The 24,406-nt window shown below is 47.2% G+C and overlaps 1 protein-coding gene across 3 annotated transcripts in view; it reads right to left on the bottom strand.

Annotated features, from left to right (window-relative positions):
• The window catches only part of TMTC4 (transmembrane O-mannosyltransferase targeting cadherins 4), a 61,622-nt gene extending 40,757 nt beyond the window's left edge, over window positions 1-20,865 (bottom strand). The window contains exons 1-5 of one of the 3 annotated variants that reach the window (XM_057707332.1): window positions 20,713-20,865; window positions 15,225-15,439; window positions 9,833-9,948; window positions 8,454-8,670; window positions 4,452-4,539 (exon numbers count right to left, since the gene is read on the bottom strand). In XM_057707332.1, coding sequence (XP_057563315.1) covers window positions 4,452-4,539; window positions 8,454-8,670; window positions 9,833-9,948; window positions 15,225-15,386 — 583 coding nt within the window. In that variant the 5' untranslated portion in view covers window positions 15,387-15,439; window positions 20,713-20,865. Of the gene's footprint in view, window positions 1-4,451; window positions 4,540-4,639; window positions 5,847-8,453; window positions 8,671-9,832; window positions 9,949-15,224; window positions 15,440-20,712 lie in introns of those variants that run through there. The other 2 variants (XM_057707333.1, XM_057707335.1) reach the window with 2 other exon arrangements.
• Between the last annotated feature and the right edge of the window lie 3,541 nt (window positions 20,866-24,406).

Here is a 24,406-nt window from a genome sequence, read left to right as displayed (position 1 = left end):
CTAAAATTAATAAAATGATACTTCACCAAACTTAAGAGATGTCTATGAGAAAAGCCAAAAGACAATTTTTAATTTTCTTCAAAAAAAAAATACAACCATGGATAAGTTGTCATCCTACCTAAATGCAAATTCAGATTTAATTGCCAACTTAAGAACACAACAATGCAAACAATAAAATGCAAATACATAAAATAAAATGCAAAAAACCCCCCACAACAATGCAAATAATACCACTGTTTATAATGAACAGGACGGTGAGAAGTACATGAACCCCCCTTCCTCTCTCCCACTCCCATCACCTAGGAAAATGGCAGGGGCTGGTGCAATGCCCCACCCCCACCCCCAGATCCCTGGGGCCTGGGTGTCTCTCGAGAGTTTTACAATCATCACAGGTGGGGCAATCCAACCCCAGAAGAGCTGGACATGCCTTTTGGCTAAGTTAACTTTCAGTCTCAAGAAGGAAAGTTATCCCCAGTATTTTCTGTTCTTTAAGCTGTTCTATTCCGCTGTCCCCAAACTCTCTGCCACATCAGAAAAACGATGAGCCACAGGAAAAAGTGGTGGTATGATAAAATAATATTAATAAATGGGGATGGGGAGTGTGTGGGTATGACCAAGCCCTGAGTGAACACGGTGGTGTGGGGCCACTGGAGTCACCCCTGCACTGTGTCTTTGTGGAGACGCAGGTTTGAGAGAACAGGTACTTTGAGATATACAACCTGAGCCCTGTGTTCAGATGTACAGGACAGGATGGAGGACGGGCCCTTCCCAATCCACCCTTGGAAACTATGGATAGTTTCTATACAGATGTTCTAGGTATATAACTATAAATACCTAGAACATCAAAAGAGTATAGCCTGTCCTAGAAGAGTCTGCAGTCCTGCCTAAGTCTTTTTGGTAGAAAAAAACATAAAGGGTGAAAAGTTATCTACTGCTCTTTCTAAAAGGTCTATTGGGTGCACCAGTGTTCACAGCAGCACTGTTTATGAGAGCCCCGAAGTGGAAACAACCCAAATGTCCATCAGCAGATGACTGGATAAACAAAATGTGGTCTATCCGTATAATGGAATGTTATTTGCCTTCAAAAGGAAGGAAATTCTGACACCTGCTCCAACATGGATGAACCTTGGGGACGTTATGCTCAGTGAAATAAGCCAGACACAGAAGGACAAATACCGTATGGTTCCACTTATATGAAGTTCCTAGAACAGTCAAATTTGTTAACAGAAAATAGAATGGTGGTTGCCAGGAGCTGGGGGTAGGGAGAATGGGGGGTAATCGTTTAATGGGCACAGAGTTTCAGTTTGGGATGATGAAAAACATCTGAAGACGGATGGTGTGATGGTTACACAACCATATGAATGGACTTCATGCCACTGAACTGGTACATTTAAAATCATTAAAGTGGTTGATTTTACACAATGCATTATTTTACCACAATAAAAATAAAGAAAAATGGTCTACTGGGACTTAAATAATCTAACTAATTCTTTGCTTTGTATCTGCTGGGGAATTCCCATTAATTTATAAAAGACATTAACAAATCATTAGTGAAGAATCTGTCTGTGGTCCATGTTCACCTCAGGACAGAATATCTTGAGAGGTAAACTTGGTTTAAAAACTCAGAACCTTTGAGAGCAAACAGTAAGGTAAGTAGCCCAACCAGCACATAAAATAACGTGGGAACGGACAGCACCTGGGAAATGCAGGGAGAGAGACGAAAGGAAGGAGATGCTGTTCACCTTCTAAATAGTTCTCCCAAACCCACAGGGACCTTGGGGAGGCAGAACCTCAGGCCTTAGGGACAGTCCCTGTGGACCAAGGGCTGGGGATGAGGCGGTGGGAGATGGGGAGGAGGCAGGAGTCTTCACTTTGTTCACGTTTTAGAAAACGTGATTGTTTAAAACTGGGAGATGAGTCCACAGGTGTGCATTTTATTGTCTGCCTTATTACTTATGTACTGCCTGTGCTCTTTAGTATCAAATATTTTGCAAATTTATTCCAGTTGCTTCTTTTAATAGTTTAGGTTTTTCATGATTAATTGTTAACGATATTATTATATTTTGGTTTTTTAAATTCCCTCCCAATTTCATAATGAAATTATTAAATCATTAAATATTCACTTGTTTTACGCCACGTTGGAAGGGAAAAAATATTTCAAAATATGTCAGCTGGTTGTCTTAAACACAATGTTTTAAAGATGAAAAAAGGCAAGTCACTAAAATTTGTTGATTCTTTATCTGGTGACTCACCTGGGCATTAAAAAACAATAAACAAACAAAAAACACCTTGTCTAAAAAACCAAAAACAGATATGAAAGTAGAGATGCCGATATAGGAACTCATTTCTCTATCACTGAGCTTCAACGATCACTGACCCCTGGCCAGTCTGGCTTTAACTAAATGCCAACATGCTTCCTGCCTCCTCTCAGATTACTCTTGAGACAAATCCTAGACTTTATACCATTTCATCCATAAATATTGCAGCATGTGTCTCTAAAAGAAAGGGATTGTTTTTAACACATACCTCCATGTCATGATCACACCTAACATTTTAACAATTCGTTAGCAGAACTGAATGGACCTCCTGTTTACTTTTAATGATTGTTTTGACAAGCTTGCCTCACTGGTCCCATGAGTACAGGGAAGCAGAAGAATGTAGTTGGCACTGGCTTTGAAGTGAGTTAGACTCAAAGTGTGAACCCAGTTCTGACATAAACAGCCGTGTGATCCTGGGTAAGTTACTTAAACTCTGAGTCTTACATTTGGAAAACAGGGAAAGTAATTCCACTTATCTTGTAACATACTTAAATGTTAAAGATTATAACATAATTAAATGAGAAAAACATATACGTATATACACGTGCCAGTAGATAGTCAATAAATGGCAACTATTATATTAAGTTATATTACACAACTATATTATAAACTCATCTACCTTCATAAGTAAACAAACAAACACACAAAAAAACTTCCTGCTGGAAACTCCCTATTAATCTTTGCTAAAAAAAAAAAAAGCCTTTTGGAACCACTAGGATGGTGTCAACCATCTGTCCCAGGGGTTGGCAAACTTTGTAAAGGACAAGGCAGTATTTTAGGCTCTGCAGTCCAGGCGGCCTCTATGGAAACTCCTAACTCTGCAAAAACAAATGGATGTGCCTACGTTCCAATAAAACTTTATATACAGACACCGAAATCTGAATTTCATGTAACTTTTAATAAGTCACCAAATACTGTTCTTGTGGGGGTCCCCCCTCAACCATTTAAAACTGGAAGAAAAATCACTGTCAGCTTGGGGGCTGGATTTGGCACACGGGCCCCTGTTTACCAACCCCGAGTGACCCCGCTTCACCAGCCCCAGCAGACACAAAATCCTGAATGAGCGGTCTGCCCTTCCTTACGAATAAGACATCAATTTACGGGAGGAATCTAGTACAAGCATTAACACATGAACAATAACATTAAGACCCTGGCAGGGGACGGAACCTAAACTCTAAGAAATACTGTGGATAAGACTCAAGGAAACCCACGTACATCAGTGTCTGGTCTGCTGAAACGGCCCTGCTCGAGCATTCCACAGGGATCATCCCTCTCACTTTCCCTTTTCTTCCCCTCTTCCCCCCAAATATAAATTGATTGTGATATATAAAGAGAGAGTTCTACAGTCGGGAACTGAATTTATAACAGAAGTTGAATGTATAGCACCGTTGCTGGGGCCGGCGTGTATAAATGCTATCTATATAAGCGTGTATACATGCTATCTATATAAGCGTGTATAAATACTATCTATATAGGCATCATATCCAATTTTTTACTACAAAACAATCTGGAAGGTATGATGTGACTTGGAGGTGATCAGAACCGATATAACGCAGAGTTATTCAGGGATGGACCGGATCTCAGTAAGTGCACTGCTGCACTGCTACAAATGCACAGGCAATCTCCCCACCCTCCACACACACACACACACACACACAACTGGTCATGTCAACTCTATTGGTTCCAACAACAATGACTTTCTTTGTAAGGATTAATAACACAACGACGAAAAAAGTAAGAACCTCATAGTCCAGGTACATATTCACGGCTATACATTTTACCATTTTTCTATTTTTTTCTCCAACAGGTTTTAATAAAAAAAATAAAATGAGTTTCTCCCCCTTCAGTTTTGCTGAAAATAAAAATCACAGAAATCAATCATGACTGCGCTCTTGGCTTCACTACCCAACAAGATGCTCTCTGAATACTGTGAACGTTGAAGCATGACCTTTGTATTATTAAAAAAGCAACAGAGTAACAGACATCACTAAAAAGAGCTGACATCTTTGACCCACATTCCTTCAAAGTGATAAACTTATATAAACCGATACTTTCCCATCTGTTAAAACACCGCTTGACAGGACAGAAGCACGAAGAATCAGCAAAATTAAGAAGGGAAAATGTCATGCTTACTTTCTCTAAATGCTTTACAGTAGCCAAGGAAAGATAACAGAAAAAACAGGGCACCCAGGAGGTCTGCACGGCCGACGACACCAGCAACCTTAAAAGAAGGGGGAGGAAAAAAAAAAGATTTATGTTAAAAAACATTTAAACAAAACTTTGGAAATACAAAAAATTCCTTAGAAATAGAAAACAAAAACCTTATCAGACTTGGCCATCTATTAAAATAATCCCTGTAACGGTGCAGCGTCCCTGGGGTCTGATCTGACAACTGATTTTCTTTTCACTTTTGGTCTAGGACTTGGGTCAGCTGCTTCAAAGGGAAGGCTGGATTGGCTTGAACCTACTGGTGGCTCTTCCGTGGGCCACACGCAGCCAGCGACGCCCATGTGCAGTGAAAGCCCGTCACTCAGCACATTGCGCCCACAGCTCCAGAGACCTCTGCTTTGACCAGGTCCCCAAGGTGGATTTTCAATTGGAAAATGTTATCAGCTCAAAGGGCATGATATTTGACTGGAAACATGAAAGAAAGGTGGGAAATCAGTGTTACAAGTCATCAGGCAGATAGAATAAGACACAAGGATAATCACTGAAAGCTGCGTCTGCTATCTTTTCCTCCCTTCAGACCAAATCAGTGCAGGGGGTTAACCTGGAAAGCAGACTGCTTCAGGAGTGGTTGACAGGTAAGATGAAAACAAAATGCAATTTCTACCATTTCTTCCCCACCCCGCCACTTTCTATATCTGCCGACTGCCCTTCCCTTCTCCACCTTAGCGACAAAGAAGCAATATAAAATGTGTGCTTCTTTCAAGCTGATCACTCCAATAATTGATCTTCAGATGTTTCATGGCAACAAGGGACACAGAATTCCACTGGTGAGGGCTGGTCTAGTTTACGTGGCATTCTTGACTAACTAGCACCTGGATGTGACACGTATCAAAGTTTTCACTGTGATTCTCTATGTATTGCTTTAATGGCTGGGAAGTTCATCTTTTCTTTTAAGATTATTTATTTTATTTTTGACTGCATTGGGTCTTCTGTGCACGGGCTTTCTCTAGTTGTGGAGGGTGGGAGCTACTCTTCGTTGTGGTGCGGCAGGCTTCTCTTGCTGCGGAGCACGGGCTCTAGGTGTGCAGGCTTCAGTAGTTGCGGTACGTGGGCTCAGCAGTTGTGGTGCACGGGCTTAGCTGCTCCACGGCACGTGGGCTCTTCCGACCAGGGATCAAACCTGTGTCCCCTGCATTGGCAGGCGGATTCTCAACCACTGCGCCACCAGGGAAGCCCTCATCTTTTCTTAAAGTGAGATATATGATAAGTCAGACAGAGAAAAAAGACTATCCTACAAATGGAGATAAGAGAGTAAACAATGAATATGAAAATTACTACATTTACATCTGATTCCCAGGTGTGTGTACAAGCAATAGCTAAAAGGCATGGCTTTCAGGAGCGGTTTCCTGCTACGCTGGTTAGACATGACCTGCCGAGGCAATCACCCCTTCCGATGGTGCGCTGTCGATGGAGGGGCACGTGGCAGCCCACAGTGTCACGCGATCGCTAAGAAGACTGACAGCTGAGCCCATCCTGTGACTGCCATGCGCGTGAAACCACCTCCCGGGAAGGAAGCTAAGGAGAAAACAGAGGTTCAACAGAACTGGGCCAAGTACGCCAGTATGCCGGAGGGTTAAATGGTCCAGTTAGTCCACAAAGGCAGCGAATATGTAACAAGACTTCCGGAATCCTCCGGCCTGTAACCTGCTCCCTCAGGGACCCAGGGAGGCAGGGAGACCCCACACACAGGGTCTGGCCCACAGCGGGTGCTGGGTCACTGTGCGTTCCTGCATGAACCCCAAAGCGGCTTCTGCAAACACAGGGGGTGGGGGGTGCAGGGCAGAGGACACAGCAGCTCAGGGTGAAGCAGGTACGGGCTCTGCAGCGGTGATGGAGGGAGCAGCTGGTGCTGCGGGCCTCCCATCAGGACCAGAGACGGATAGGAGCGGCGGCTCTCTCCAGGGCCCGAACAGGGATAAAGTAAGCCTTTTAGAGGATAACGTAAGCGAAGTCAACCCAGAGAAGTGTACCCAAAAAGGTCCTTAGAGCAAGGGAGTCGGGGAAGCAGGGAGGGGCTGGGCGATGTGAAGGGTCAGAGAACAAGGTTTCTTGAACTGAGTGAAGGGGAGGAAAGTGGTTAGGATAAACACCAGGGATAGGGGCCAAAAAGGCCAGCCTAAACCACTTGTTACCTGAGTGGCCGAGAATGAGACAGAATACCGACCATTTGCCAAAATAGGGAAAGGTGAACACACAAATGATCTGTTTTAAGAATGCTAATTTTTCATGACCCACAACTTTTTCTTGCCATTTGAGTTTGAATGGCTTTCATGGAATGGAGGGGCGGGAGAGATGAAGACATTTTTCAAATATTCCCTTCTCTCCTATAGCTGGACCTCCCTTGGGTTAACATTTTCCCACACTGCATTCACCTGGGGCGTGTGTGTATGTGTGTGTGTCTGTGAGAGAGAGTGTTTTGCACACATCCAGTTATACTTGTTGGCACTTCAAAATTTTCTATAAACTAACTTCTCAATATTTAAAATCAGAATTTTAGAAACATTTCTTTGGTTAACAATTCAAGTATTTCACTTTGCTTTCAAGATTACACAAAATTAGACAAGGACCAAAACAGTAAATTGGTATTTTTGCCAGAAATTCCCTTATTTCTGATCAATGTGCACAACATTATTATTTAGACCATAACGAGAACTCACATGGAAACATTCTAATTTGATCACAAATGTATGTATGTATGTAACTATCTACCTCTCTCTCTCTCTACAGGTGCATATTTTACAACAGTTCCCAATCCCTTAAAGTCCTCCGAATTTGCTGAAGTAAAAAATTATGTGATTTTTTTAAAAAAAGTTTTCAAGTAATAAGATATTAGAAGAAGGTTGTGAGAACAATCCTGCAATCCTCTTAATACCAAAGGACAGACAGTTTAATAAAATTAACAAAATCAGATGCTAAAGGCAGGAATTCCACTCAATATTTTGAAACTGACTTCAAGATGCTCAATGCAACTGGTCAAAATGCAGGTATTTAAATGCATACGAAACGCAAAAATCTATTGTGGAGAAGTAATAAAGTCCATGTGGTATTTTATACTAGGTACTTCACACTCACAGAATGAATACCTAAAATCAAACATGCCGACTTACATTTTCAAAGGGTTGCATGGTAGTGGGGTAGGGTGGTTCCTGAAAACCCCACAAGCGTTTGGTTAAATCCCAACAGGGTCTGCACCAAATCTGTTTGGCAGCAGCTCAGAGGACTAAAGCAGGAGCTGCCCGATCACGTGGGCTGAGAAGCCAGGTGGGGAGAATTCATGAGCAAATCCCAGCAGGACGCGGGAATCTGCTTTTCAGGTCAACTCAAAGCACTCTGGCCTCTCCTCGGCACGGGCTCAGACAACCAGACCTTAAGTTCTATCCCTACATCCACCAGCTATGTGACGGACCTGGGTAAGTCCTTAACTTGCCCTCCCAAGGCTGCTTCCTCTTCTGTAAAGTGGAAACTGTCATGCTGCCCCAGCTGATCCCGCAGAGTTTTTGTGACAATCTTGTTAAGTATGAGAAAGTATTCTGGAAATTATAAAGCTCTCAGCTAATGTCAGAAAACTGCATCAGACCCTTCCTGGAAGAAAAGTAATCTCAGCCTCTGGTTTTTAGACCCCAAAGCTGGGCAAGAGTCAACATTCATACCTTCACCATGTGATCATATAAAGAAACAGAGAGTATCACCAGAGATCATACCACATGGTCATCATAAAGTCTTTGCCCAGGGGACCCTGTGTTTGTCCTAAGAGGGCCCACAAGTCATTGTTCCAGATGTCTGAAAGCCTGTGCTTTCTATAGCCATATGGGTATCTGAGGGAAGCCTGTTTCAGGGAACGAGCTGATACACGGATGGCCTGTCCTCCTCACACGAGCGCAGAGGCAGCAGGCGGATGATACTTACACACTCGGTGTGCACCGGGTGCACGGCAAACAGCAGGGCAGCCAGCAGAGACGACCTGGGCGCCAGGTTGAGCCTCCGGCCCTTGCTCGTGTACTGCAGGCCCCCGAACAGCACGGAGAAGACGTCCACCAAGAGGATGGAGATGACGCCGTGCAGGAGGATGTTGACCACGTGGAAGCTCACGGGGTGGAAGCCTCCCGACAAATAGTAGTTCATCCTGCGGGGAAGGAAGGGTGTTCACACCAGAGGGACGGAAGCACGCGAAGCGAAACACGAACCGCCTGGAAGAAAAGGCTGGTGCGTGAAAATAGTAAAGGGAGAAGAGAAAGTGTGCCACTTTGATAAAAATAGCATCAAGGAAAGTAATGCCTGTCAAGCTAAGAAAGTTGAAGAAAAGGTAAGAACATAATTAACTGCAGAGGGGAAAACGGAAGAGAAGGGCATCTCAGAGGCGTGGGACAGAAAACACCTGGAGAGGAAACACGAAAGGAAAGCTGGACAATTTTTCAGGTGTGATAAAGGCAAGACTGTCTTCCAGGAAGATGCAACAGACCACACATGACTCAGGCTGCCCCACAGGGGCCTGGAGTTAAGATAGTCATGTGACTTGCTAACTCCCCCACCCCTACTCCCGTCCCCACCCCCCCAAAATACTCCATGACAGTGTGTCCCCCAGTCTTCCGAACAGTGGAGCTACTTCCTCACTGTCAGGGGTTCTTATTTCAATCACCAGTGGTTCCAGGTCATCACTTCCATGCTTCTTTGAGAGATCTACACACAGGCATCTAAGGTACCCAAGAAACAGCTACGCATGAGAACTTTTGTGAGACAAACAAATCTATTTAACGCAAATGCTCCCTGATTAATGGAGGGTGGGGAGACTGTTTTAAGCTTCATTTTGTTTTTGCATATTGATGTGGTCACAGGAGGTGGGTTTATACCTTCGTTTCTTTTATAGTGAAAAAAACCCCACAATTTCATTAGATGCTACCTGTTGCCTTGACATATTGTTTCCTCAGTATTAACTCGCCAAGGGTCCAACCTCCAAGAACTGTGTGAAGTTTGGACCACTTCACCCAGTCGTCCTTGCCCGGGGCCAGGCTAATAATCTTCTCTGGGTGGCTCCACTGTTAGCATCTGCACCGCCACAGCCGCATCACACTGAAATGATGCTTCCCAGGTACATCCTCTCCATCCTCCTGCAACCTAACTCCTAATGGCTGGAATTAGCATGTACTTCTTGGAGGCCCACGTAGTGAGTGGCTTATACGTCCTTCCTTCCAGACCACTGACCAGGAACCTCGTCACATACCACCTGGTACGATATCATGCACAAGCCTTGGGTGCCCCTCCCGTACAGCCGTCCTGACGCATCTCACCTGAAAGTCAGCACGGTGAGCGGTCGGTAGGACTTGTGGCTGGTGTTGCTGCTCAGCCGGCTGCCCCAGAAGTCATGATGCCACAGGTCCCCCAGGGACGCTTCTGCTCGTAGGTCCTGCGGGAACACACCAGACAGAGGAGTCGGGACTCCCTCACCTGGATGGAAGCCCTCACTTCTCCGTCTCTCCCACCAGTCCTGGGTCAAGCCACCGTCATCCTCATGTGGGACCCTGCCAGGCCTCCTCGCGGGTGCACTGTGCCCACGGCGTGTTCTCCAGTGATGTCTCCAAAATGCAAACCGGGTCACCCCATCCACTGCAACCAACACCTCCCTTCCCTTCCAGGACGAAGCCAATGTCCTGACGTGGACACCACAGCTGGGGTGCTCTGGCCCCTGCTGAATTCTGCAGGCTCCTCTGGAAAACCGTGCTCTGCTCCTGGTCTTCGTCCGCTCCCCACGTGGCTCCTGCTGCCACCCACCCCAAGGCTGTGCACGCACAGGTCTTTGCCCACACGGTCACCCCTCGCTCCCCACAGCTCAGCTCCTCCCGCTCTTCACATCTCAGCCACTGGGCTACGAGTTTCCTCAGCTGATGCAATTCCCCTCCCGAGGGTCTTGGGGCATCTCATACCTGTTCTCACAGCACTTGCCACCAGGGTGGTTTATAATCACGTGACTGCTATCTGTCTGCCCCCTGGGCTGGGGCTCCTCCAGGCCTGGCCTCTCTGCGTGTGGTGGGAGTACACAGAAGGCACTTGATCCATGCGGAATAAGTGAATGGGTCTCATGGCTGAGACCACTCTTATTCGCTCTCATAGCCAATACGCAATGTAATTTACCAAAAATATCCCAGTTAAAACATAAGAGTAAGCATATATATTTTAGTTTCCCACGTTTGATCATGAGCTAAGCAGATAGTAAAATTAAAGAAAAAACAACTTCCATGTAATTTTTAAAGATAAAAATTACTAAGTATTTTGAAATGATACCTATCTTATAAGGTAATTTAATTTGGTACCGTACTACAGATTTTAAAGATGTATCTTAGCATTTAAATGTGAAACTAGATTACTTAAACTGTGTTTAACAAGAGGAAAGGCAGACAAGGCATGTGGAGTATCAAAACTGAATATTAATTTTCTCTTTACAGCATAATTAAACAGGAATATTTCAGGATCTAGAAATTATGATGTGATAAACACTGCATGATGCAGCAGTCAAGATTTTACACGGCAGTAACCAAAACAACTCCGATTAACTTAGGTGAAAAAGGGATACCTCAAACAAGAGTCATCACAAGGTCCGATGACTCCTGGGTGGGCTGGAAAACCTAGTTTGGGGCTGTGTAGCCAGAAGGGCACCCACAGATCCCATCGCCAGACACCTTGCTGAGGCTGCTCCGCCGCCCGCAGACCCCTCCTCTCTGTACGACTAGCTCCTGACTCCAGCAGGCAGGTGCATCTGAGGCGAGCGCCTCTGCTTGGGTCTGCAGCCACACCGGACAGTCTCTGCAGCTCACAACACTCTGAAGATGGAGAACACCCCAAACGGAAGACATGGGTCAAATCATGGCCAGGCCAAGAGAGCAGCCAGTGCCCAGGACGCAGAGTGGAATTCAGTGAGTATTTCCTACTTAGGTGCTTAATGACCCAAAGGGAAAAGCTTGGAGACGGGTGACAGAGAAGAGCTGGTCACCTGACACCCGTGAGGGTGAATTTCACTTCTGTTGGGTATCAGCTTCAGGGGCCTTGAGCGTAGCCCCCTGCACCCCCAAGAGTCGATTCGAGCCTTCGTGAAGGTCGTGTGATCCACCCGCTAACTTCGTTTACCACACTGGAAGCCCATGTACTTTTGCACTGTCCCAGAAGCACCTGCTCGGGTGTGGAGGGATTGAGCAGAGGCTCTTTCCCTCCATTTGAGCAGAAAATGAACACCAACAAAGCTCTAAATATTTGATTACGTGCAGCCTACACACAGCAGGGCGCGCCGCAGGAAGAAAGGTCAATTTTTCCTCCTAATGATTTATGGAAAAGATGTGTTGTGTCTGAAATTCTTGCTAACTCCACTGTCTCAAAGAAAATCATCATCTCAATGAAAAAAGGCAACTCAACACTACAAGGAAGCATCTGGAAAACAGTCTTTAACACCAATACGATCCAGTAACAGCCTGTTTCACATTACTGTAGGCAGGGTGCCAATGAACAGAGGAGGGCCTTTCATTCAACAGGAAAGGCAAAAAAGAGGGCTAGCAAGTTAACAAAGCGGCACAGTGTGATGCTCTAGGAAACACTGCCAGGACAATGTGCAGCAGGGCCACGAAACGGCTTCGTCTGCCTTTCCTCACAGAAGGAAAGAGAATTACAACCTCGTACCTGGGCATCTCCCGAAAAACACAGCTCCTGTCTCCCCTGCCTCTCTCATCAAAGTCCTTTGACATGGGTCCTGAGTTAACACTTTACATATCCTCTACTTTATGACTCAAAGAGTCAAGAAAGTCTCAACAAATGGAATTAAAAAATATATTTTGGAGATTAATCCTTTGTCCGTTGCTTTGTTGGCAAGTATTGTCTCCCATTCTGAGGGTGGTCTTCTTGTCTTGTTTATGGTTTCTTTTGCTGTGCAAAAGCTTTTAAGTTTCATTAGGTCCCATTTGTTTATTCTTGATTTTATTTCCCTGATTCTAGGAGGTGGGTCCAAAAAGATCTTGCTTTGATGTATGTCATAGAGTGTTCTGCCTATGTTTTCCTCCAGGAGTTTTATAGTGTCTGGCCTTACATTTAGGTCTTTAATCCATTTTGAGTTTATTTTTGTGTATGGTGTTAGGAAGTGTTCTAATTTCATTCTTTTACATGTTGCTGTCCAATTTTCCCAGCACCACTTACTGAAGAGGCTGTCTTTTTTCCACTGTATTTTCTTGCCTCCTTTGTCAAAGATAAGGTGCCCATATGTGTTGGGTTTACCTCTGGGTTCTCTATTCTGTTCCATTGATCTACCTTTCTATTTTTGTGCCAGTACCATACTGTCTTGATCACTGTGGCCTTGTAGTATAGTTTGAAGTCAGGAAGCCTAATTCCACCAACTTCGTCTTTCCTTCTCAAGATTGCTTTGGCTAGGATGCTCAACATCACTAATCATTAGAGAAATGCAAGTCAAAGCTACAATGAGGTATCACCTCACACTGGTCAGAATGGCCATCATCAAAAAATCTAGAAACAATAAATGCTGGAGAGGGTGTGGAAAAAAGGGAACTCTCCTGCACTGTTTGTAGGAATGTAAGCTGGTACAGCCACTATGGAAAACAGTTTGGAGGTTCCTTAAAAAACTAAAAATGGAACTACCATATGATCCAGTAATCCCACTACTGGGCATATACCCAGAGAACACCATAATACAAAAAGCAACATGTAGGATAATGTTCATTGTAGCACTATTTACAATAGCCAAGACATGGAAACAACCTAAAAGCCTATCAACAGATGAATGGATAAAGAAGATGTGGCACATATATACAATGGAATATTACTCAGCCATAAAAAGGAATGAAATTGAACTATATGTCATGAGGTGGATAGACCTAGAGTCTGTCATACAGAGCGAAGTAAGCCAGAAAGAGAAAAACAAATACTGTATGCTAACACATATATATGGAATCTGAAGAAATGGTACTGATGAACTCAGTGACAGGCAAGAGTGGAGATACAGAAGTAGAGAATGGACTTGAGGACACGGGGCTGGGGTGGGGGGCGAAGGGGAAGCTGGGACCAGGTGAGAGAGTAGCATAGACATATTTACACTACCAACTGTAAAATAGATAGCCAGTGGGAAGTTGCTGTATAACAAAAGGAGATCAACTTGATGATGGGTGATGCCTTAGAGGGCCAGGACAGGGATGGGGGGAGGGAGTCCCGGGAGCAGGGGGGATATGGGGATATATGTATAAATACAGCTGATTCACTTTGGTGTACCTCAAAAGGTGGTACAAGAGTGTAAAGCAAATATATTCCAATAAAGAGCTAAAAATAAATAAATAAAAATAAAGGCATAGCCTCATATCCTTGTTAGAAAAGCAATTCTGTAGCTATTAAGCCATCCGTGTGACATTGTTGCTTAGAGCTATACACTTACTTTTTTTCTCTTAAGCACTGTTATTCAGAAAGAACTGAAACAGAAACATCTGCAGTAAACTGCTGGGAGAACTTGAGGGAAATCACAAGTGAAGAACTTGAATTCAAAATAAACATCACCAAGGCTGGAGTCTGTGCCATCAAAACCAAGAAAATCATTTACAGTACGTTACAAATAAAGTATCTGCAAAACAGTCACCTCCTTACCTCTCACCCCCTCCTCCCCACCCCACAGAATACACGTTTGTTACATAAAGAATTCTTCTCAACACTTTCAATATGAAAATGACTTTTTCCGCATTTGGGAGAACCCATGACTTCAAACTTTAGGGGGAGCATTTAAGGACAGTGTTACAAAGAGATGTTACAATTTCCTCTACTAGAGAAAGATTAGTCAATTCCTTCAAGTTCTCTTTGCCCTTTAAGGCACACATGGAATATCTGCTGAGTAGGAAGATTGTCACAAAGGCTCTAACCTGTGCTGTTTCCACGTTCTTTCTCCTCTGGGCTCTCCCTGCCTCCAAGATTCTTGTTCTGATTTTCTTTGAGCTCGCAGAAACCTTTTTCTTCCCTTCCCACAAACCTACTTCTTCTCCCCTACCTCTAGTCAGTGTGTGAAAGGGAATATCATTTTCCCGGCACCCACTGGTGAACAAAACTGGCTGGGATTTTGCAAACTCAGCAAATCTGAGTCTTTAAACATGAAACGAGCAGGAACTGCAGCTTCTGAGGGCAGCAAACTCCTGGTCCTCTGCAGCTGTCAGCAGGCTGTCCTGATGCGCTCCGTGAAGGACAAAGAAGGAGCCAGCTTGCTGCCTGCTGCTGAGGCTGCACCTTCAGCGGGGGGGGGGGGGGGGGGATGCATGATGTGTGTGTGTTTGGGGGTGGGGACCGTTCTGGCCCGGAGTTCTGGAAATTTGTCACAAAACCTGAAATAGTCTGCAATGCCCTGCAATACCCTGGCCTTGTCATCTTAGAATAATAGTCTCTCTGATACGTGCGTGGACTGGGACCTCATGTAGGGCACGCAGCCAGGCTAAAGCCTGAGGTTAGGCACGGCCTGGAGACCCTGCTGCCAGCGATAAAAGGGGCCCTAAATCAAGGAGATGGTCTCTAAAAGAGATGGGAAATTTAGAGCACGGTGGGGGCCCAGGCAAAGGCTCAACTGAAGTTCAGCAGAGAATAATTCAACGCAGACGCAGAGCATCACTGAGACGCAGGCAAGTGGTTAATGTCCGTTTACCAAAGAGACACTGAGATACGAACCTTATTGTTAACAATCGCTTCGGAGTCGTCAAAGACAAAGTCTCCATCGTAGCTACGTGCGAAACACACGAGGGAAGCAAACCCCACAAGTAACTTAGCCCAGAAAGGAGGGAGAACAGAAGACGGAATGATGTGATCCAAATCCGCATCCCACTCGGCCATCCTGAAAACTGCGGGCCCCGGCCGCTCGCTCCAGCATTATGCTGGCTAGAAACCTGCGAGAAAAGTGACACGACATAAACATTCATCAGCGCCTTGTTAGGGATGTTTATACCGTAGACGTGTTTACCTCGAGTGAAAGAGAGCCAGACAGTCATTTATTCATTTATGCTGCCAGTTTATAGGATATGATCATTAACAGCTTTAAGTTGTTTCAAAGCTTGAGTGGGCAGAAAAATCACCCAGGACACACGTAGATTCTCCTGGGCCCACCTACCAAGTCAGAAGTCCTTGGGTTTCTGATGTTGGATTATCCTTGAGAAACACTGATTTAAGGCAATCCTATATTTATCCCCCATAAGGCAAATCATTTTTATAGTCCTTGAACCAGTTTACAAAGTTAAAAAAAAGTTACCATCTTGCTTCATCCAATCAAGAAAAATCAATAAATATTCATTGTTGGGTCTCAGCACATTGTGCCTGCCTGCGTGCGTGCATGTGTGCGAAAGAGAGAGAGAGAGAGAGAAGCATGGTCCTGATTCTGAAAGAGCTTACAGTCCTCAGAACACAGACACTCCCGCTAGTTTAAATGAAAATCTGGGAGAGAGAAGGGTTCAATACAGGTGACGTTGCAGGGCACACGACCGTGGTTCCCACACAGGGGAAAGACAGAGGAAGGAGGGCACACTGTAGACCGTCCTGCTAGGGACAGGTCTCATTCCAGAAGGATGAGCTGGAGAACAGGGGGAGCTAGTCCAGGTGAGGACATGACCTCCAATACTGGCAAAGGAGTCAAGTTAAAAACAGACACTTATTTTAACTTTTCTTTCAAACTGGCAAAATGTTAAAGCCAGACATTTTGTCTCTCAGCCTTGCCATTTCTTAGTTGTGTGGCCTTGTGTGTGGTCCCACCCTTGGAGTCCACTTCCTGTGCACTCTGCAAAGCAAAAGAACTTTCCAGCAGTAAGAGTTGCCTAGAAGCTTCCTGACTTGGAATTTGCCCAAATATCAAACCACCCCCTCCAATCACATTGTATCTGTCTCCATGCCCACCACACCCTCAACAGGTACTTCCTTTGGTTTTACCAGGATCATGTCTGGGTCAAAGTGCTTAGAGGTTCCTGTGTAACTTTGGCCAAGTTACTTCACCTCTCTGGGCCTCAGCTTTCTCACCTTTAAAATGGGGATAACTGGGCCCACCTTACACGGCTGTCATGAAGGTTAAGCAGGACACCCATCTAAAGTGCTTAGAAACACTGTCTGGATTTAATGAACGCCAAGGGAAGGTTAGCTGTTATTACAAGTATTTTCTTCAAAGCACAGGCACAGAACTATTCTTTTGAGAATCCCTTAGAGTATTTGGTTTACTGTACCCAGGCTCTTGTGTTCCTTAGTAAGGAAGCAGGCCCCCACTCCTTCATAATGAGATGGAAGAAAACCCCAGGCCCCTTGATTGGAGAGGCACTTCAGATGTACAGCTGACCCTTGAACAACTTGGGCGTTAGGGGCACTGACCCTCCTCGCAGTTGAAAATCTACATATAACTTATTATAAGTTCATATCTGGGATTCCTGTTCATCCAGGGACTCAACTAACTACAGATTGTATAGTACATAGTCTTTACTACAGAAAACAATCCGCATGTAAGTGCACCCACGCAGTTCAAACTCGCTTTGTTGAAGGGTCAACTATATTAGTTTCCAGGTCTTCAGGGGAATGCCCCAGATTATGGAATCAATAAGAGGCCATCTGAAGTTACAGGCATCTTTCTGAAGCTTCTGTCTGAATGAATGGAGACAGATCCAACAACAGTCAACGGAACACACTCTTCCATGGCAACACTGTCCCTTTCCAGGTGCTGGGAAGAGGTTCAAGTTTACAACCCAGAAATGAAGGGCTCTGCAACTCCCTCAGGGCTGGGCCCTCAAGCTTCTCCACGTGATATAACTCATGCTCTCAGCAAGTGCGGGGGGCATACTCTAGCCACTATCTGCTGCTTTTTCTTTTTTCTCAGTGAAAGGATAAACCATCGGTCAAATCCAAATTACATTTGCAAACACGACAGAGGTCACCACGCAGGCCCCAACCACCGTGTGTACATTTTAGTTAAAGAAATTACTCCTGCTACTAAAAATAAAATAAATAAGTGAAAAAGACTAAATAGTTAGGAAGCTACCCTGACTTAATATGGAGGGAATAAAAGAGTTCCTTGATTTAGAAAGTGAATGTAAAGGAAAGCAAACACGCTACATCAATTTTAAATGCAAAATAGAGCTGTGAGCTGATGAATGGCCCCATAACTGGACTTGATATTATCTGCTTCAGGCCCAAATATTTGAATAGTGTTTCATAAACGGTCCTCCAGGAAGCACACTGGATCAGGAACTAATTTTTGCTCCTAAATTACTTGCTGAGCCTCCCTTTTCATCTCAGATTGTTGGTAACACACACCAATCACTTTGGTACTCAGGCAACAGCCAAGACAGACAGAAGGCACACTACAGACCTGAGCAGCTGGGGTGCCCGATGGGCCAGGCCTGGGCTCCTGGGGAGCCCACAGCATGGGTAAGCCAGTCTCAGAATGAGCTTCCCTTCTCCTCTGGCAGGGACATCAGGGAGCCTACAGTCTGTCCTGTTCCCTGTCCTGCCGTCTCTTCCCTTGTATTGCTGCGTCCCTCCCCTGGTCTCCAAGATCCCCACTTCTCTGCTGCCCCTCAGGACACTCACAAATGCCCTGTCCATTTCAGGCATGACTGTTAATGGGTATAGCAGGATAGTTCAGAAAATGCTGTGTTTTAGCAAATGCATAGCGTGTTAGGAACCTTGGTCTAGCCCAGTGGTTAAGAGCACAGGTGTGGGAGCAGACAGATGTGGACTGGCTACCTGCATGACCTTGAGCTACCAGGTCTAAGGATCCATTCCTCATCAGCACACTAGGGTACCACTACTGACTCAGGAGGCTGTGCTCAGGATTAAATGGGAGCATATATGGAAGCAATTAGTTCCCATGGCTGTAATCATTTTGGAGAGATTAGTACCAGGTGACCAGCCAAGACCTCCTGTCTTGGGATCACTGATGTTGCCATCAACTGTCTATTCCTGAAGATGGGCTAACCAACCAAGGCCAGCAGTAGCCCATCAGGTGACGTGATACTACTGAGAAAAAGGCACCCTTCTTTGGGGCAGACCCAGAGCACTGCTTCCCTGGCCAGGTGTCTGTATGTCCTGCACAAACCACACGGCTGTATACACTGATCCTGTCCCAACTCCTCTTCCTGCAACAGTAGATGGCCTTTTTTCTGCAATGTTCCCAGCCAGGCATGGTGCTCAGGTAAAAGAAGCCCTGCCAAAATGAGGTGGTACACGGAAGGAGATGGGTCCTGTCCACCTTTTTTGTATCCAGGCCATGAAATAGGAAGGCACACATTCTGTTTCTCTCCTGATTACCCCATTCCTCTCCTCCAGGGGATGTCCTGCCTGGGAGCCCTGGCTCCTGGGCCATGGCTGGATATTAAGTTCGCCTTATGGGCTGAGAGTAAGGGAGCAACACAGTGGCCTCAGGCTCAGCCCAGGCAGTGCTCCAGCCAGTTTTACCAGTGACGATGCTGGTGTTCAGATTCCTACCCCACTGTGCCGATCTCCCACTGTGTTGAGAATTAACTGGCGCCTATGAGTAGTCAGATTTGGAGCGAAGCAGAAATCTCTTTATTCTCAACTTCTCAGACTCCTTATATCAAGCCTCTTTTTTCAGGGGGTTGAAACAAATTAATCAATCATCAAGGAAAAGGTCAAAAAGACCTCGATCAGGGATCCCACGCCACCTCTCAAAAGCAAACAAGCATCATTCACTGAGCTGTGAACCCTGGGGACCTGGTGGCAGCTGACATAGCAGCCTGGACTGCAGTAAAGAGGATGGCAGATCAAACCTAAATGATCCCTGGAAAAATCAGCAGCAACCACCTACTAAAGAATATTCTTCCACCTGCACTGAAGGGCCTTCTGGCCTCAGGCTGGCCTCTCTACCTCATCAGTAACAATCGATCCACACACCAGGTGACCTCTGCCAGGCTGAGACGAGACAGTGCCTGGAAATGAGAATAAAGAACACAATCGTTTCCCACCCAGCATCTGGAGACCTGAGCTGGCTGCTCCTCTCTTGGGGCCCCAAAGGCACAGGAGACAGTCATCTCAACCGCCCTCCACCACGCAGCACTGAACGCAATGCTGCTCGAAGTATCTTCTTCTTGTGACTGCCTTCCCTTTTCTTAATTCAGTAACACACGAGGGCTATGCCTGCCAATGGCAAGAATGACTGCGGAGCTTCGACATTCACAGTTCCACTGTCCCAGAAAGTTTCCAGCTTGCTAGCTTGTAGCCATTTTCCCATCTAAGTCAGCCAGTGTCACTTTACCCCACCTCCATCTGGGGCGCGCCAGGCACGGTCGGGACTGCGGGAGAGGGCACAGGGAGGGGATCCCGTCAGTCCTTACTGTTAATTGTTTCTCAAGAAAGTCCCCCCATCCATCTGCTCTCCGAGAGAAAGAGCAGTGTGGGATGATTCACAGTGCTCTGGCTAGATCTTTCCTCTAACTCCTCCCTTCTTTTGTGTGTGGTTAAAAAAAGAAGAAAATACACACAGCCTACAGTCACAACATCAACAAGACCAGAAGCCCCGCGGAGTTCGCAGGAGGTGGGGCGGCGGTTGCGCCAGCTGCTCGGCTTCCCCAAACTCCAAGCCCGCGCAGAGAAGTGGCAGCTCGGTGGTCCCGGGCGCCCGGACCCCGGGCACGCCGCTCTGCCCGGCGGCCAGCGCGCAGTGGCTGGCACTCGCGGCGCGGGGCGGGGAGCCTCCTTTAACCCAGGGCAGGCGGGCAGGCGGCCAAGCGGCCCGGCTGCGGCCAGCCGTCGCCCGCGTTGCGGTCAGGTGGCCACCAGGCGCGGGGTGGCAAGGGGCCCCGCGGCCAGGTGGCCGCTCCGGCGACGCGCCAGAGGCGCCCGTCCGCCCGGGATCGACGGAGCGCCGTGCTGCCGGAGCGGGCAGGGGGCGCGGGCAGGCGGAGCGCGCACCCTCCACGCCGCGCCCTTTGTCCCGCGTGATGCTTACACCCGGGCGCACAGCGACCGGGCCCGCATCCCCCGTGACCCCGGCCCCGGCCGCGGCCCGGGTCCCGGAGCCAACTCTTCCAGCAGCGCCGCCGCCGGGCCCAGGCCGGACCGCGGGGCTCGGGGCTCGGGGCGCGGCGGCCGCGGAGACCCCGCGCCCGCTCCGCACCCAACTCCGCTCGCCCCGCGGCGCGCTCAGCCCTGCAGGGGCCGCCCCACGCGTTACCTGCAAGGAGCCCGAGCGGCGGCCGCATCTCCCTCCCGGGCGCGGAAAGTCCGGCGACTCTCGGCTCCCGCCCGCAGCAGGGCAGGGGGTGGGGCCGCCCGCGCCCCCGCCCCCCGCCGCGCCCCCCTGCCTGCGCCGCGCGCCGCCCGCACCGCCCGCAGCTCCCCACGCGCTCGGGCTCTCGCTCGCACCTCCCGCCTCGGCCCGCCCCCTCCGCGCGGCCATTGGCTGCGTCGGCCGTCGCTTTCACGCCGCTGCGGGTCCTCTTCGGCTCATTGGCGGGCGCGCCGGTGACGTCAGGCCGGAGGGCGCTCGTCGCAGCCAAGGAGCCGCAGGGACGGACGGCCCTCGCGGGAGTGGAGGAAGCGGAGTTTTGGGCGCGGAGCGCGGGCGTGGCCGGGGCGGGGAGGGGCGGCCCCAGCCTGGCCCCGGGAGGCGGGCTGAGGGCGCGTCTCCCTCCGTCCTGGTGTCAGCGGCGCAGGAGCTGTTTCTGGCCCGTCTCGCGCTCCTCGCGCTGTCGGTGGCGCTCGGCGAAGGTGCTGCAGCCTCCCTGCAGGAAAGGGAGCTGGATCGGAACGACCAGAACTCTGGACGTCTTCCTGTCTGGGAGGAGTTGTTTCAAGCGTGTCTCCACTTTCTGCCTCTCAGGAAAGAACTGACACAGCGTTCTTCCATCCAAGGCCCTTGCTACCCCAGCTTTTGTCTTTTAGCAGATCCTATTCCACGGCCCTGGTCTTCATTCTCCTGGTGACCCACGGACCCTGCTGTGGCCTTTCACCTGGCCAGATCGGCCATCCAAGTCATTTTGTCCTAAACTCCCACTTCCAAGCGCATTGCCAGTCCGCGCATTTCATAACCCACATTCTTAGTAGATTACTCTGTCTCCTGCTTCAAGAAAAAGAGAAACTCTTCCCACTTTCCACCGCCAAACCCACAAAGCTACTCCTAAAAGCACGGACTCCGAACCCTCCCCCCATCCCGCCTCCCCCCCCCCCCCCCCCCCCCCCGGTGTCTGAGTCCGATCTAAGCTCAGTATCTCCCTCTTGACTGGGTACGTATTATCAGCATTTCATCAGCCCCAAGCCTTCCTTCCTAGCACGTACCCTTCCAGCTGCCCCCGCCCCTGCCTCACTCCTGCTCTCCACAGCTGAAGTTGCTGAAAGGTTGCCTGCCCACACTTTCCCAGCCTCCCACACCTTCCTAGCCTCCCAACTCGTACTCAGTTCTTGGTTTCCACATTCCACTGAAACTGCCTTAGCTATAGTCTCCAGTAACTTAACCTGCAATCACTAAATACAGAAGACACTCTCCTGCTTCATTTTACCCGATCTCTTAGCAAAGTTCATTCTTCATCCTTAGAACACTTTTTGTGAGGGTGCTACTCTGCATCCTGTTTTTCCCCTGTCTTCTTGGCTCGCTTTATCTGCTTCTTGATAACCTCCAAATGACATATTTTAAAGATCTGGGCCCTTTCCTCTCAAGCCACAACTTCTCCCTACATAGTTTAACACACTGCCAACATTTCAATGGATATCTTCCAAATTTGCAGTGCAGATCCTGACTTCTCTGAGCTCCAAACCGGTGTATCTAGTTTCCTATTTGGGTTCTCCACCTCGAATGGAACACAACCAAAATTGGATGCATGCTCTCATGCATTGCGTGCTCCTCTCCAGGTCTCCCTGTCATGGTGATGGGTCCAGTAGTTCCCCAATTCTGCCTTCACCCTTGGCATGTAACAAGTCACCAAGATTCTACTTGCTATATGCCTATCAAACCTGAACACTTCTTCCCATTTCCACTGCTGCATTCAATGCTGTGCTATTGTGTGTGTCTTCCTAGTTTAGTGATCTCACACGGGTAGATTACAGTCAGCCACTGTGGGAGTATTTACACAGTGGAAATGAACAAACACGGAAATGAGGGCTTGATTTGGTGTTTCACTGATTGTCTTTCTTGCTAGACTTAAGAAAGTGATGGAGGAAATAATGCAGATTAAACTTAAAATGTGTTACACTTAGTGCTGACGTGAAAAGATTTTAGTTTAATGGGTTTAATTTGTCTCACAAGGGTGAGACATACTTGAGCTGATCACATATCAGATTTTTTTTTTCTGGCTGCATTGCGCGGCATGTGGGACCTTAGTTCTCTGATCAGGGATCCAACCCGCGCCCCTAGCAGTGGGAGCTGGGAGTCTTAACCACTGCACTGCTAGGGAAGCCCCTCACGTATCAGATTTAATGACGATAAATGTATCGGGAAAAGGGCAGATTGAGATGCAGTTCCATTTGTGAAATCATGGTTGTGATTACAAGCACAGGTTTGTTACAGATACAAGCCTTTAACAAAAATCAACAAAAGCATTGCATGAAAATCCATCAACTATGTGGAATTTGCAGGAAAGAGTATTTGCATATCTTATCATTATTTGTAAACTGTGTGCTAAAATCCTGTATGTAATTTATAACAAACATTAGTAACATTTATAATACACACGTGTGTGTGTATAGACATACATTTTTATTTTCCCCAGAGAACCAGCTGTTAAGCATTTACTAACACACTACTGATTGACCTAGAATTGCCAGCACATGGTGACAATGAAAGGTTCTACTTAGTTTTACTATTGTCTTTCAATTCTCTGTAGACAATGCACTCCTGACTTTCTACCCCTAGGACGATTCACTCTCACTGTGGCCATGCTTGGCACAGTGACTGCTCCCATTGCTCTTAGATTGAAGGCCCAAATGCTACTGCCTGACCTGGCCCCTTACCTGCTGCCCCTGAATCATCTCATGCCTCTGTCACCTTTACTTCCTAAAGCTCAGCCACATCGGCCTTGTATAGTCCTGCAGTGTGCTCTGCTCCTTTCCATCTTGGGCTGTTCGCATATGCCAGGAGCACTTCCTCCTGCTCGCCTTCATGACACTCAGCTAACTCTTTTTTTTTTTTAATTTTTGGCCACACCACGAGGCATGTGGGATCTTAGTTCCCTGCCCAGGGATGGAACCCATGCCCCCTGCAGTGGAAGCAGAGAGTCTTAACTGCTGTACCACCAGGGACGTCCCCACTTAGCTAACTCTAATTCATACTTGGGGATTATGCTCAAATGTCAATTTCTCAGAAAAGCCTTCCCTGAATTATTTCTCCAAACACTCTTAGGTTCCTCTGAATATACTCTCATAGTTCTTATCACAATTGTAACTAACAAACCATGTGATCATTATATCAAGGTATCATTATATCTCCATCATTAGACTTCCATGGAGGCAAGGACCATGTCTTTACTATTGTGCCCACCGCATAGCAGGCAGTCAACAATGTCTCTCAGAGAGAAGCACATTTCTGAAAGTCATTCTGCATGTTACGGGCAATGCTGGAGTTAGAACTGGAATCTCCTGACTTAATCCAGCGATGTTCTGCTCTATAAACTGCTGAGCTAGCTGTGATCAAAATGATATCATACCATGTGCTGAGCAGAGGGGCAGGCTCTGTGGAGAATATAAAGATAAATATGGTGGTGATTCTGCCTTTCACAATCTTACTGTTTAATAAGAAGTATTAGATGCAGACATTTCCCTGCCTCTGGACCATATACTGACCCCCACCCCTTGGGCTCAGCCCCTTGGCCAGGGTCACCATCACTCACAGAAAGCACTTAGTGCGTGCCGGGCACTCTGCTAGACGCTTTGCACGT

The sequence above is a fragment of the Hippopotamus amphibius genome, chromosome 14 (genome assembly GCF_030028045.1).
Source record: "Hippopotamus amphibius kiboko isolate mHipAmp2 chromosome 14, mHipAmp2.hap2, whole genome shotgun sequence".
NCBI lineage: Eukaryota > Metazoa > Chordata > Mammalia > Artiodactyla > Hippopotamidae > Hippopotamus > Hippopotamus amphibius.
This window is presented reverse-complemented; position numbering and strand designations above follow the sequence as displayed.